Source organism: Microtus ochrogaster, chromosome 19 (genome assembly GCF_000317375.1).
Source record: "Microtus ochrogaster isolate Prairie Vole_2 chromosome 19, MicOch1.0, whole genome shotgun sequence".
NCBI lineage: Eukaryota > Metazoa > Chordata > Mammalia > Rodentia > Cricetidae > Microtus > Microtus ochrogaster.
The window spans coordinates 58,501,845-58,516,013 of record NC_022021.1 but is presented as its reverse complement, the minus strand read 5'-3'; the positions used below and the strand labels follow the sequence as shown (position 1 = coordinate 58,516,013).

The 14,169-nt window shown below is 43.1% G+C and overlaps 1 protein-coding gene across 4 annotated transcripts in view; it reads right to left on the bottom strand.

The window, feature by feature from the left end:
- Ankrd55 (ankyrin repeat domain 55) overlaps positions 1 to 14,169 on the bottom strand; it is an 85,076-nt gene that overhangs the window by 11,487 nt on the left and 59,420 nt on the right. For 3 of the 4 annotated variants that reach the window (XM_026783765.1, XM_026783767.1, XM_026783766.1), the window contains 2 exons: positions 8,036 to 8,203; positions 2,857 to 3,521 (listed from right to left, as the gene is read on the bottom strand). In XM_026783765.1, coding sequence (XP_026639566.1) covers positions 2,857 to 3,521; positions 8,036 to 8,203 — 833 coding nt within the window. Of the gene's footprint in view, positions 1 to 2,856; positions 3,522 to 8,035; positions 8,204 to 14,169 lie in introns of those variants that run through there. The other variant, XM_026783768.1, reaches the window with a different exon arrangement.

Here is a 14,169-nt window from a genome sequence, read left to right as displayed (position 1 = left end):
GTTTTATTGCTGTGAAAAGACACTATGACCACAGCAACTCTTATTTTTATTTTGTCTTATTTTGAAGACATTCAATTGGGGCTGGCTTACAGTTCAGAGGTTTAGCCTATTGTCATCATGACAGGAAGTATGGCAGCATGCAGACAGACATGGTGCTAGAGAAGAAGATGAAAGTTCTATATCTGGATTCAAAGGCAGCAGGAAGAAAGAGTAACACCAGGTCTGGCTTGAGCATCTGAAACCTCAAAGCCCATCCCCAATGACACACTTCCTCTAAAAGGCCACATACCTCCTAATGCTGCTATTGCATGGTGACCAGACATTCAAACACATGAATCTATGGGGCCATTCCAACTGCAGGCACCACAAGGGTGGCTCAGTTGGTAAAGTATTCTTCAATCACATGGATCTGTGTTTCCCAGAAGCCATGCAGAACTGCTGTAGTTTTGTGATCCCAGCACTAGGGAGGCAGAATCAGGAGTAGCCCTAGGGCTCACTTGCCAGCCACTCTAACTTACTTGGTAAACCCCTGGTCAGTGAGAGAGCCTGTCTCAAACAAGTGGATGGTATCCCTGAGGGTGGCATTCAAAACTATCTCTTGAATGCCATGAATTAAAAAATAATTAGTAAGAAAAATTCCACATTCAAACAGAAACATGATACTTTCATATTTTTTAAAAAAATCTCGATTTTTTTTCCCTTTTCAAACTTAGACAGAAATATGGGTGATGTGGGATTCCCCTCTGTATGCTGTGAATATGTCTTATTATCATTGGTTAATAAAGAAGCTGCTTTGGCCTATGGCAGGGCAGAATATAGCCAGGCTGGAAGAGATATAGGGAAAAAGACGGCAGGGTCAGAGAGACACCATGTAGCTGCAGAGGAGACAGATGCCAGAACCTTACCAGTAAGGCACAGCCTCATGGTGATATACAGATAAATAGAAATGGGTTAATTTAAGATGTAAGAGTTATCTAGGAATATGCTCAAGCTATTGGCCAAACAGTGTTGTAATTAATATAGTTTCTGTATAATTATTTGGGTCTGGGCAGCCAGGAACAAACGAGCAGCCTCCACCTACACATGGGTTAAATAAGTATATAATTTCCTTCTTTAACCTACTACAAGAAAAAAAATACCTGAAGTATATTGATAAGGATTAAGTGATGTAAATAATTCTGAATTGTATTGGGAACTGTAGCGCCCAAGATTACCGTGGTTACTCAGAGCTGAACAGTTATTGTCACATAAGAACATTGACTTCAGTTTCTCAAGAGAAGTTTAGGATCTTTCTTTAGTTTTTTATAGAAAATGTCATGTTTTAAGTATCGGCAATTGAATCATTTAAAAGCAAACCAAGGCACCGTGTGAGTGAACAGAGCAGGAGAGTTGGTACAGCCCCAGAGGGGCCCAGAATCCCATATGAATCAATTTTTTAAAAAAGTAAAAATGAGAGCTGGGCAAGATGGCAAAAACTTATAATCCAGTATGTGGAGGGTGAAGGCAGAAGATTGAGGAGTCAAAGTTGTCTTTAGCTACAGAGTAAGTTCAATGCTAACCCTCTCAAAAAGCAAACAGGTTTTTATTTTAAATGGCTTAATGTGATGCTTTATTTATAATGATGGAATATTAAAATATTTTAGTATATACTGCTTATATGTATATAAAATGTAAGGGTTTTAAAATTATTTTTTTGAGAAAGGGCCTCACTAAGGTAGGCTTGGCTGGCCAGGAGCTCTCTATGTAGGCCAGACTGTCCTTGATATAGAGCTCTACCCATCGCTGCCTCCTGAGTGCTGGGATTAAAGGTGTGAGACAATATCCTCCGTCCAAATTTAAGTTCTTCAGTACGATCATTACTACACGGGGGGATGTACAGAATTCATGATTATTTGTAGAAATTATCTTTAGAGCTCAGGACACGGCTCTTGGAGTTTAAGAGCAGAACACAACAGTACAGAAAAACTGAGAGTCCTCGGAACTGGTGGGAGCAGGGATACAGAAAAGAAAAAAGAGAGTTCATGTTTGTAAGTAGAGGCCTAGACACCAATGTGTGAAGTGTGTCTGGAAGCGTAAGCCAAACACTGCATGACGTTGGAAGCTCTGGGTGAGGGAGAGGGGGAAGAGCTATGCAGGCCTTTGCTGTGTGGGGAGATATAAACCATGAATGTGCAAACAGGACACCTCTCTACACAGGTCCCAGTGAGGTATTGCTGTCTTCTCACCAAAGGTTTCGGTGGGGTAGATCTTGGGTGGAGTGGGAACGATGGTTTAAACACACAGCTAACTGCACAAGCAAATTAGCATCTTGAGAATAAGAGTGCCATACAACTCCAATAAAGAACCTCTTAGATCCTACTGCACGTGTTGGCTTTGGGGGAGCCTAGGCAGTTTGGATGCTCTCCTTAGTAGACCTGGATGGAGGTGGGTGGTCCTTGGACTTCCCACATGTCAGGGAACCCTGATTGCTCTTCGAGCTGATGAGGGAGGGGGACTTGACTGGGGGAGGGGGAGGGAAATGGGAGGTGGTGGCGGGGAGGAGGCAGAAATCTTTAATAAATAAATAAATTAATTAAAAAAATCACACCATCAACAAAAAAAAAAAGAAAAAGAATCTCTTAGAGGAAATAGTGATATTCTTTTTGTTTTTTTGAGAACAGTCTTATATCTCAGCATACTGAGGGTGGAAAAGCTGAAAGTTTTCACTTCCCAGAAGTCCTCAAACTTTGTAGTCACTATTTTATTGCCATTGCGTACGTGGTACAAACTTGGCAGTTACTAATTTAACTCTACAAAGAGACACTCCACATATGACAGAGGCCTTTAAAAAGGAGGAGAAGAAAGTAAGGCCATTACCTGGTGAGGGATTATGTAGATGAGGAAGATGAGGTGGCCCAGAGAGCTCCTGGTGACCGGGCTGGCCAGCAAATAGCCTGTCTAGTAACTTATCAGAAGAAGACACCGTCCAAGCCTTGCAGGAGAAACCTTGGTTAGTGTCGCCTTTCCAGGGATTATCTAGTGACACCTGGCAGCCAGTCCTGTTATTTAATAAGTCCTGTTCACTTCGACTTTTCTGAGAACGTTGGGCAGTATGCTGAGGACCAGAGCTTAGGCCAGCATGGGAAGTGACTCCATGGGAGGCTGTCAGGAAGTGATTGCCCAGAGTGATGGGTGGGAGACTCTGTGTTCTGATTGGTGGAAGTCCTTTCCGGGCCAGGGGTTTCCTTTCTGGCAAGAGATACTTTGAATTCTCTGAGGTCCTCTTCTTAAAGACAACCATAGCAGCCTGATCACCAGGCTGATCTTGGCAGTTGGTATCCACGACACTGTCAAAGGTGGTGATGATGTCATTGACTTCTGAGGTGTCCTCCTCCTTGTGTCTGTCCCTGCTGTGGTCCTTCGGATGGGCTTTCTGCTCTTCTTTCTTGTTTGTGCAGAAGATTTGGTTGAGCACACCGAATCGTTCTTCCTTCTTTTGGGGTCGGCTGTTCTGGGAAGGAAGAGGCCGAGCAGGTTCTGCGCTAGAGGAACAGAAAAAAGAACAAGAATGCCATGAGAGGAGAGGAGACAGGAAAGAACAAGATACTAACACTCCCAACCCCCATTCCATCTACCTCATCAGCTTGTCTGGGCTCATCCCCAGATGCCTGTGTCTTCAAGCCAAGGTTTTGCTCAAGGACCCACCTTCTATTAACTCCTTGCAGAGGTGGTAACTCAATACCTCCCCGCTCTCTGAGATGGGGACTCTGCTTACTACAGCCTCAAGCCCATCATCTTTCTGCTTCAGCCTCCTGTGCCTTTAGGCATCTCCTACCCTGTCTCTTGATTCCTCAGGGTTTAGAGTCTCTTCCCCCTTCCCCATTCTGTTGTTCTTTGACAGCATTGTATGTGTATGTAATATGACGCTACACACGCACGTAGTAAATTCTAGTCATGTCATCCCAACTCCCCTCTCTTTCATCCCCCTGTCTCTGCTTGCTGAAACCTTATTTTCCTTCTGGCATTCCCACTGAGGCTATTTAGGGTTTCTTGTATGAGTGTGGGAGAGAAGTTTTTCCTGGAGCATAAACAACTTATCATGTTTATAGCACAGAAGACAATGACATCCTAACCCCTTAGTCAATAACTGTGGGAAATTCCTCGGGGAGGATCCCTTCCCATTCATGATGATGAAATGTTGACAGGCCAATCTTGTCCAGGTCTTATGCAGATAACCACAGCAGCAGGGAGTCCATGGGGGCAATGGCTGTGTCCGGTCCACCAGACATCGTTTTGCTTCATTTCTCCTGGTTCTATTCTCTCTCCTCTCTGTGATGTTCCCTGAGCCTTGGCGGGTGTGCCACAGCTGTCCTATTTAGGACCCTGCACTCTACTCTTGTTTATTTGTGGTTCTTTGGCCACTTTGTGGGCTTCTGCACTAACTTCCATGGGGACTATTTTCTCTTTTCTCCCTCTCCCTTCTCCTCTCTCTCCCTCTTCCTCTTCCATCCCCCCTCCTCCCTCTTCTCCCTACATGTCTAGGCCAGAGGCTAATGTGTGTGTCTTCCTCTGTATTTGTCAACCCTACTATTTAATCTTTAACATTATTTATTATTGTGTGCGTGGATGACAGTTCTCTGAAAGGAGCGGCAACCCCTGCCCCCACTGACCCTTCTGCAGTTAACTGACTAAACTGCCATTGATGGCGGAGGGAGTGGAATGTTACAAGCCCAGAGTCAAATCATCTCAGGACATTTTCAGTCCTCTGAATAGCAATTTATGGCCCTCCTCTGTGGGCGACTATTAGGGAAAGCCTTTGGAATGAACAAATTGATACCTAACTCCCATCAACCAAAAGGCTAAGAGTGTCAGACTGAACCTGAGAGCCATGGCAGAAATTCCCCTGCTCTGTTCTAACCTGCTTACCAAATGTCTCCATCAGTGTATCTGCGAGGTGCCTGGATCTGCAACTTTCTTTGTTCTCTTTCCATAAACACTTCATCTTGGAACATGAACTTGGAGGTAACCTAGATAACCTAAATCTACGTTCTCAGGCCATTACCTACTCATATCTGGCTCCAGAAAAAAACATTTCTGATCCCTTTTGTGAAGAGAGTTGTGTTTTGTATTGACATTGTATGCTGTGCCTAAATGTGGGTGCTTGCATGGCAGGCAATGTCTCTGGAGGTCAGAGGGCGGCTCTGTGACTCTGGTTTTCTCCTTTGACCTTTATGTGGGCTCTGAGGATAGAATTCAGGCATAAACTAGCATGCCAAGCCCCTTTACCTGCTGAACCATGTCTCTGGACTAACATTATTATGATGATTAGTATTTGAGACAGGGCCTCTCACTGAATCTGGAGCTTGCTTATTCAGCTACTGACTGGCCAGCAAGCCACAAACACCCCTTGTTTCCCATTCTCTAGTGCTGGTTTTACAGCTGTGGGCGACTCTGCCTGGCTTTTACATGGGTGTTGGGGATCAAACTCAGGTCCTCATGCTTGTTGTGCAAGCACTTACTGACTGAACCATCCCCTCAGCCTCAGGAGGCTTTAGGCTTTCAATTACTCATGGAAATCTGTTTTCAATTATCACTCGATTCAGCTGCAAACAGTTTAGATCGTCCCTACTCTCATCTCTCAGGAACAGTCCGTGGTGGCGTAGGCATTAGAGACAAAGGGTAAGGTGTGACTTCAGGCCTCACATGGCAGAAAGAGGCTTTGCTCTGCTCAGAGTGAGAGATCCCAGGGGATCCAGCGGCACTGATATTATGCCCCTAGAATCTTGCCCTTTTTATGCTGTTTGTTTTTTGTTTTTCTTTCACATCTAAAAAAAAAAAAAAAAGAAGCCACCTAACTATAGTTATGAAAAATACTCTACTAAAGGAAACAGGCAGAGGCGACTCAGTTTGAGTTCCAGTGGAAGAGGAAGTCATGTGTGCCAGAGATTGGGCGTGGCAGACGTGAGCAAGGCTCAACTCATAAGCAAACTCAAATGAGGAAAGGTTTGTGGCAGCTGTTTGGCGGACTCGCTCAAGCCGAGTTTCCCTGAGGCGTTGTTCTGTTCCAGTTCTTTGGGAAGCCTGTGCTGTTCTCTCAATCAAGCCAATGCTTTCTGCATTAGGGATCAACTGTGAAACTGGACCCAAGTGCAGGCTGCCAAGGGGAGACAGCAATAGCACTCTTTGGAATGAGACACTGTAGTCTGGTCAAAAAAACACCAGCACTCAATCTGCATGCAGACAATGGATGTTTTCTCACTGTGAACCTTTGTTGATATGCTTATATTTTAAAATTATTAGTATGAATTAATACGACTATTATCTCCCTTTCACCATGGCAGTCACATGATCCGTGAATTACTGCCTAGAATCGGAACTACCAAAGTTACTCAGGTAGCCATGTGGCAGAGTGTACGAATGATGAAACACACGAGACGTTCTAGAAGTTTAATGGGCCTGGACAAGAAATCAAGGCTTTCAAGAGTTTGCGTCTTATTGGTGGTATTACATAAGCAACTGAGGGAAGAGAAGAGCTGACTAAATTTTGTATCTATTGTCTTTACTTTTTTTTTCATAATAGTTTCTGAACTGATGCAGTGATATTTTGTTGCTTCTGGATTTATAAATGAAACGTGTGTGTGTGTGTGTGTGTGTGTGTGTGTGTGTGTGTGTGCTTTTAAATGTACTCCCTAGTTTTCTTGGTTTGGAATCTAGTGGGTGGGACGGTTTCATGATTTTTAAGCACACTATTGATTGAATGCTTCATTGAGGCAGCTGCCAGCTGTAGCCGTCTCTTTCTGCCATGGGCACAGCACCTAATGACCGACACGCTCTGTCTGGAGGAACAGTGCTTAGACTAAGTTTCATTCTTGGACCCAGTCCATCTGAAGACTTTTTTTTGCCTTGAGGTTTGATTCCCCCCACCTCTGAGCCCAGAAGAATTAAGAATTCCAATGTAGAAAGCTTGCAGGGCTTTGCATGGAACAGAGCCTAGAGGGACATGAAACCTGTCGGCTGATTGGGAATCAGTGCTGGAAGGTGAGAGGAGGGAAAACCTTGGTGCTCTTAATTTCTCTCTCCACTGGTGTTGGGCTTTGACCAGATGAAATTTCCATACCACAGTGCAAAATTCAATTAAATTGTCTTAATTGTCTAGCCAAAGGGGGGCGGGGGAGACAGAGAGAGAGAGAAAGATTTGCCAGGAATGGAAAACAGTGCTGCTCTTATTAATTTTCCTTGCTTTGGAAAATAGCTACACTAAATGAAATTAACAGCTACTTATTTATTTTCTCATTTTCCAATGGTATCTTCTTATACAGACAGCCAAACTGGCCTCAAATTCATGACCCTACCGCTTTAGCTTCCAGAATCCCAGGATTACAGCTACAATAGTGTTTTCATTAAAATAAGTTTTTTATTTGAACATGTAGCAATCACAAACCTATTATTATTTAAATAACAAAACAAATATTTTATTAAAATTTTCTTAATTAAATATTTTGACACCATAATAGTGATGGAGGTAGCAGATTTGAGAGAGCTCTTTGGTATCTTCAGAAAGTTTTGAGCGTGAATAAGGGTCTCAAGAGTAAGTGATATAGGCAGAAGGAAGAAGAGCAGGAGAGGAAGGAAAGAGGAGGTTCGAGTCCTGTGACCTGTGACTGAGGGATTCAAGCTTGCTGCTATTGTCATGATCCACATAATGGAGACCGTTTCACTCTATGTTAGATGACAGCAAACACACATCATTAATTAGATAATTAATAATGTTACTTATATTATGTAATGCTGATATTATTAAATTACTGTGGCCACTAGATGGATCAGTGGATAAAAATGCTTGTCACCAAGCCTGATGACCTGTGTTCCAGTGTTCTAGCCCTGGACAACACATGATGGAAGGAGAAAAACATCTGAAAACTGTTCTCTGCCCTCTATATATTTATACACACACACACACACAGGCAATATTGTTATTTCTGGGCTTGCACACTGGTGGTCTAAAGAAGTGTTAATGTTATACATCTTTGAGAAGAAGACACCATGAGAAGCTCACCGGCCTTCTTGGGAGAGAAGCCTGACACAGGCTGTGTGACCGCAGTAGAGGGCGTAGGCCAGGGGTGTGGTCTCATTCATGTCCCTCAGGTTGCTGTCCATGCCCAGCTCCAGCAGTGCCCGGACACATTCTGCTTTTCCGGCAGCTGCAGCCCAGTGCATGGGTGTCCTGGGGGAATAACACAGAAAAAACACAAAGGGTTCAGTCAGAACTTTACAGGCTGGCTAGCCGTGGTTGGCTGACACCAGAGTCAGGCTGAAGGAGGACAGTCCCGTTGTTCTCCATAGTATGAAATAGTGTGCATGAATCCGGCGTGAGAGTCTAAGCTGTGTACAAGATGCTTCCCTCCACCTCTGTGCTTTCTGTCTGCTTTGACATCTCTGCTCTTCCTGAGAATTTCCTAGAAGTGGAAGTCTGAGTGGTTTGAAGGCTCTTTACATATAGTGCCCAACTGCCTTCTAGGAACGTTGACTCCATTTACTCTCTTACAGCAGAGACCTCACTCCTTCTTGAACAATGAGTTTATCACTATCTTTAAAATCTTTGTCAACCTGGGGCACAGAACAGACTAAGAGGTGAGTGATCAGCCAGCCAGCTGGACACCTGACTCTCTAGGCCCTTGGTACTGGGGCAAAACCCCGGGCTCCTCCCCCCACCCGCCTCAGCTTCACCAGCCAGTCAGTAGGCAAGCTTCCTGAAGGTAAGGCTGCTCCAATGCCCCCTGTCCCCACCCATTGACTGGACCCTGTAAGCTACAAGGCCCACTCTGCCTCCAAACCCACCCATCCCCCGTGACCTCAGAAGAACTCTGAAGCACAGGCTGCAACTGCACAGAGTAGGACCAAGAGACTGAGACTGTGCAGAGCAAACCAAGAGAGCGGGCCAAGGGAGACTTCAGCAGTTTCATGAACAGGAACTACCAATGCAAGCATAACCAGCAGAATACAAAAGATGGAAGACAGAATCTCAAATGTTGAAGATGACTATAGAGGGAATAGGTTCGCTGGTCAAAGAAAATCTTAAATTCAACAAATTCTTAACACAAAATATCCAGGAAATCTGGGACACTATGAAAAGACCAAACCTAAGAAAAACAGGGATAGAAGAAAGAGAAGAACTCCAGCTCAAAAGCACAGAAAATATATTCAACAAATTCATAGAAGAAAACCTTCCCAACCTAAAGAAGGATATGCCTATGGAGGTACAAGAAGCTTATAGAACACCAAATTGATTAAACCAAAAAAAAAAAGTTCTCTTGCCATATAATAATCAAAGCACAAAACATACAGAATAAAGAAAAAATATCGAAGAGCTGTAAAGGAAAAAGGCCAAGTAACATATAAAGGCAGACCTATCAGAATTACACCCAACTTCTCAACGTAAATCATGAAAGTCAGAAGGTCCTGGACAGATGTGCTGCAGACACTAAGAGACCATAGATGCAATCTGAGACTAATATATCCAGCAAAGCTTTTAATCACCATTGATGAAGAGAACAAGATATTCCATGACAAAACCAAATTTAAACAATTCCTATTCACAAACCTAGCCTTACAGAAAATACTAGAAGGAAAACGCCAACCCAAGGAAGCTAACTGCACCCCAAAAAACAAGGCAACAGATAACTTCATACCAGCAAACCCCAAAGAAGGGAAACACACAAACACTACCACCAAAAAATAACAGGAATTAACAATCACTGTTATTAATATCACTTCATATCAAGCCGGGTGGTGGTGGCGCATGCCTTTAATCCCAGCACTTGGGAGGCAGAGGTAGGTGGATCTCTGTGAGTTTGACACCAGCCTGGTCTACAAGAGCTAGTTCTAGGATAGGCTCCAAAGCTACAGAGAAACCCTGTCTCAAAAAAAAAAAAATCTCTTAATATCAATGGACTCAATTCACCTATAAAAAGGCACATGTTAACAAAATGGATAAGAAAGCAGGACTCAACCTTCTGCTGTATACAAGAAACACACCTCAACCTCAAAGACAGATATTACTTCAGAGTAAAGGGTTGGTAAAGGTTTTCCAATCAAATGGACCCAAGAAACAAGCAAGTGTAGCTATCCTAATATCTAACAAAATAGACTTCAAACTAAAATCAATCAGAAAAGATGGAGGACAGTTCATACTCATCACAGGAAAAATCCATTAAGATGTCTAAATCCATTAAGATCAGGAAGTCTCAATCCTGAACATTTATGTCCCAAATACAAGCACACCTACATATGTAAAAGAAACATTACCAAAGCTTAAATCACACGTCAAACCCCACGCACCAACAGTAGGAGACTTCAACACTCCACTCGTTCCAACGGACAGGTCAACCAGACAGAAACTTAACAGAGAAATAAGAGAACTATTGATGTCATGACTCAAATGGACTTAACAGACATATATAGAACATTTCACCCAAAACAAAAAAGAATATACCTCCTTCTCAGTACCTCATGGAACCTTCCCTAAAATTGACCACATTCTTGGAAACAAAGCAAACTCAACAGATACAAAAGGTTTAAAGTTAAAATTCAACAAGAACACTAATTGCAGAAAGCCTACAAACTCTTGGAAATTGAACAGTGCTCGATTAAATCACCCCTGGATCAAGGAAGAAATAACAAAATTAAAGACTTCCTAGAATTCAATGAAAATGAAGGCACAGTATACACAAACCTATGGGACACTATGAAAGCAGTGCTAAGAGGAAAGTTCATAGCATTAAAGAACGTGGAGGAAGTTCACACTAGCGACTTAACAGCACACCTGAAAGCTCTAGAACAAAAAGAAGCACGCTCACCCAGGAGGAGTAGATGACAGGAAATAATTAAATTGAGGGCTGAAATCAACAAAATAGAAACAAAGTAAACAATACAAAGAATCAATGAAACAAAGAGTTGGTTCTTTGAGAAAATCAACAAGATAGACAAACCCTTATCCAAACTTGTAATTAGAATACATAAAATTTTTCAGTACTGAACAATAAGAAAACAAACTCGTTTGGAGAACAGCGAAGGACAGAATTGTCATTCCACCAAAAGAGACGTGTGGGTGGTGAGACACACAGGACAAGGTGCCACAGGCTCAAAAATACTTGTCACATCAGTGTGGTGGCACACACCCGAAGTCCTAGTACCCAGGAGGTGAACAATAAGGTTTTCTGTGAGTTTGAGTCCAGCCTGGGCTATGCAGTGAATTCCAGGCCAATCTGCCCTACAGAGTGAGACCTTACCTCAGCAAGAACAAAACTGTCCTCAGGGAAATGTAAATTAAAATGGCAAGGAGATCCCATGTGCTTATAAAAATGATTAAAATAAGGCAAACCCCAACAAAGCTTGATAATAATTGATAGTGGCAAAAACGTAGAAGACCTGGAATTTGCCTATGATCTTAGTGGAAGTTTTACAGGGTTCAATAAATCCTGACTATGTGACCCAGATATCCCACTTCCAGATATCTAGGTAGAGAAACGAAAACTTACATCCACATAAGAGCCTGCTCTCAAATGTTTATAGCAACCGCTCATAACTTCCCCAAATGGAAGCAAGCCACCATCTTTTCAGGGGTCAGTGGATAAACAAATTGTGTGGTTGCTCTACACTGCAGATTATGACTCAACGACATAACGGACAGGCTACCAGTATATGGTAATAGAGATGAACCTCAAGTACATCCTGTTGAGTGACATGAGCCAGTCACAGAGGGTCCCACAGTGACCTTCCCTCTGGGAAATGTCTGACCTCTGAAGTGCTCTGGGCACTGTCATGCTGGATGTCACAAATGGAAGATTCTACATCTGACCCTGTGCACTTGCACTTTAGCCCTGACTGACTGTCGCTTAGCAGAAGATGGGCAGTGATGGCACAAGCCTTTAATCCCAGAATTTGGGAGGCAGAGACAGGTGGATCTCTGTGAGTTCAAAGCCAGCCTGGTCCACAAAGTGAGTTCCAGGACAGGATCCAAAGCTACAGAGAAACCCTGTCTTGAAAGAAAGAAAGAAAGAAAGAAAGAAAGAAAGAAAGAAAGAAAGAAAGAATGAAAGAAAGGAAGGAATATGGTTTGGCATGGTGCTCACAGCTATAATCTCAGCATCCAGGAAGCTGAGGCAACAGGATCACAAGTTTGGGTCATGTTAGGTTATATAGTCAGTTCATATCTCTAGGTATGTGTTTTTCTAAAAATGGCACACGTTCATCAACATTTATTAATATGACTGTATATTCTTTTCCACTTTTCTTCTGTCCTCTATTTAAAGGCACGGCTGACTTTGTACTAAATCTTAGAGGAGAGGTGTGACAGGGTAAATATATAAATAATGTCTTGTTGCTTCCAAAAGCCAGGCTTGGAACTGGGAGCAGATCTGAAGCAAAGGCAACGTATGTAACTGCACATGTTAAGGAAGCTGGCCTCCCCAACCTTAGGCAGAATTCTCCCTCAGATGTCAAGACAGACGGGACATAGGCTGATAAAGGGCAGAGACTGTTGTTCAGTAGTAGCGCATTACCTAGCATGTGCCAGGCTCTGGCTTTCAGCCTCAGTACCATAAAAAAATTGAGGTTGATGAGAGCATAAGGAAGTACCAGGCTAAACAACATTAGGCAACAGAATTCGCTTCTTTGGTAGGACTGCTGGGAGGTGGGGGCTGTCCTGTCTGAGTGATGTGTCTAGACAGTCAGAGCCCTATAGCCCAAGATCACCATGCTCCCAAAAATAGCCCAGAGAGAGTGGAGGCTCATCAGACCCGAAAGGATAAAGACAAACATCAAGAGGACCGTCTCCCACCTCTGTTATTACATATTTTGGTATTGTGAAAATTCTACAACCAGCCAAAAGAAATGGAGGTTAAATTTTCCACCCGTCTACATAGATGACGAGAATGAGAAATTATGGGGTTGGCGTGATAACTCCATTGTAGTGTGCTTAACTATCATAGTGAGGGCCTAGGTTCAATTCTGTGTTTTCATACTGAAAAATATCAGTTATTACAGATAATAAAAATTACCGTAATCTCTAAAAATCTTGTTTGTGACAAAGCATTAATATTTGATGTAGTCAGTACTCCACTCTTTCCCTCAGATGCACTTTACGTGTGAGCAGGAAGGAGGGCATTTCACTCACTGGGTTGCACCTACAGCACACACACCAACTGCAAACCTATTAGAGTCTCAATCAAATGCTTACACAGAGGAAGCTTTGACGATATTGCTCCGTATTATATCATGGAAAAAACAGTTCTGGCTAACAGTATACTGTGACTTTGCACAGCTCCATGAGAAGTTTGAATTTGGACAGTTCATTTTGATACTCCTTTCCCAGGGGGTCTTTAAGTGTTCCACTGTGCATCAGAACTTTTTATCTAAAGCAGAAGTTTGAGGTTCTGCCTTAGGTAAAGTTAACCTTGGAGTTGGGGTGGAGTGAGAGCATTGTATCTCCTCAGAGTATAGTCACTGTGAATAAATGCATGTTTCTTAGCTGGAGCTATATGCTGTCCTGTGCTCATGTGTTTTTGATGTTGTAGACCTTTAATTGCTTGGAAATGTCTATCAGATCAGAGGTGATGAGTAGCCGTGGACATTAGACAGAGGTCATGAGTAGCCATGGACGTTAGATAGAGGTGATGAGTAGCCGTGGATATTAGGCTTCTGGAAAATACTGTGTAAAGGGACTAGACACTTGAATCTCCTATAGTTTTAGTCAACATTGGATAGGCCATATTTTGAATGATGAAATATCACACTTTTAGGCTCTGTTTCCCATACACACCCTCCTGGGGGGTGGGGTTAGGGAGGCAAAGTGGTGTTATTCCTATGAATGAGGTCTCCTTTGCAGAGAATGACTAAGCTTCCTGTCTCTCAATCGGGAAAGGAACCTCGGGCAGCAAGGAAGGGAAGGAAGGCAAGCCTCCGCCGGACCTTGTTCTAGAACCTGATCTCTGGGCAGAAGGGCATGTGAGAGAGAGCCAAATAATCCTCAGGCATGGGAGCTTCTGGAGGTTGGAAGAGAAGGGCCTTGGACCCAAATATGTAGAGAGTATTTAAGTACGTAGAGTGGTTTCCATACTGAGATTGTGTTCTCTGTCTGTTGACCCCCTCTCCACATTATGACACCTTAGAGGGCAATGTATCATCAATACA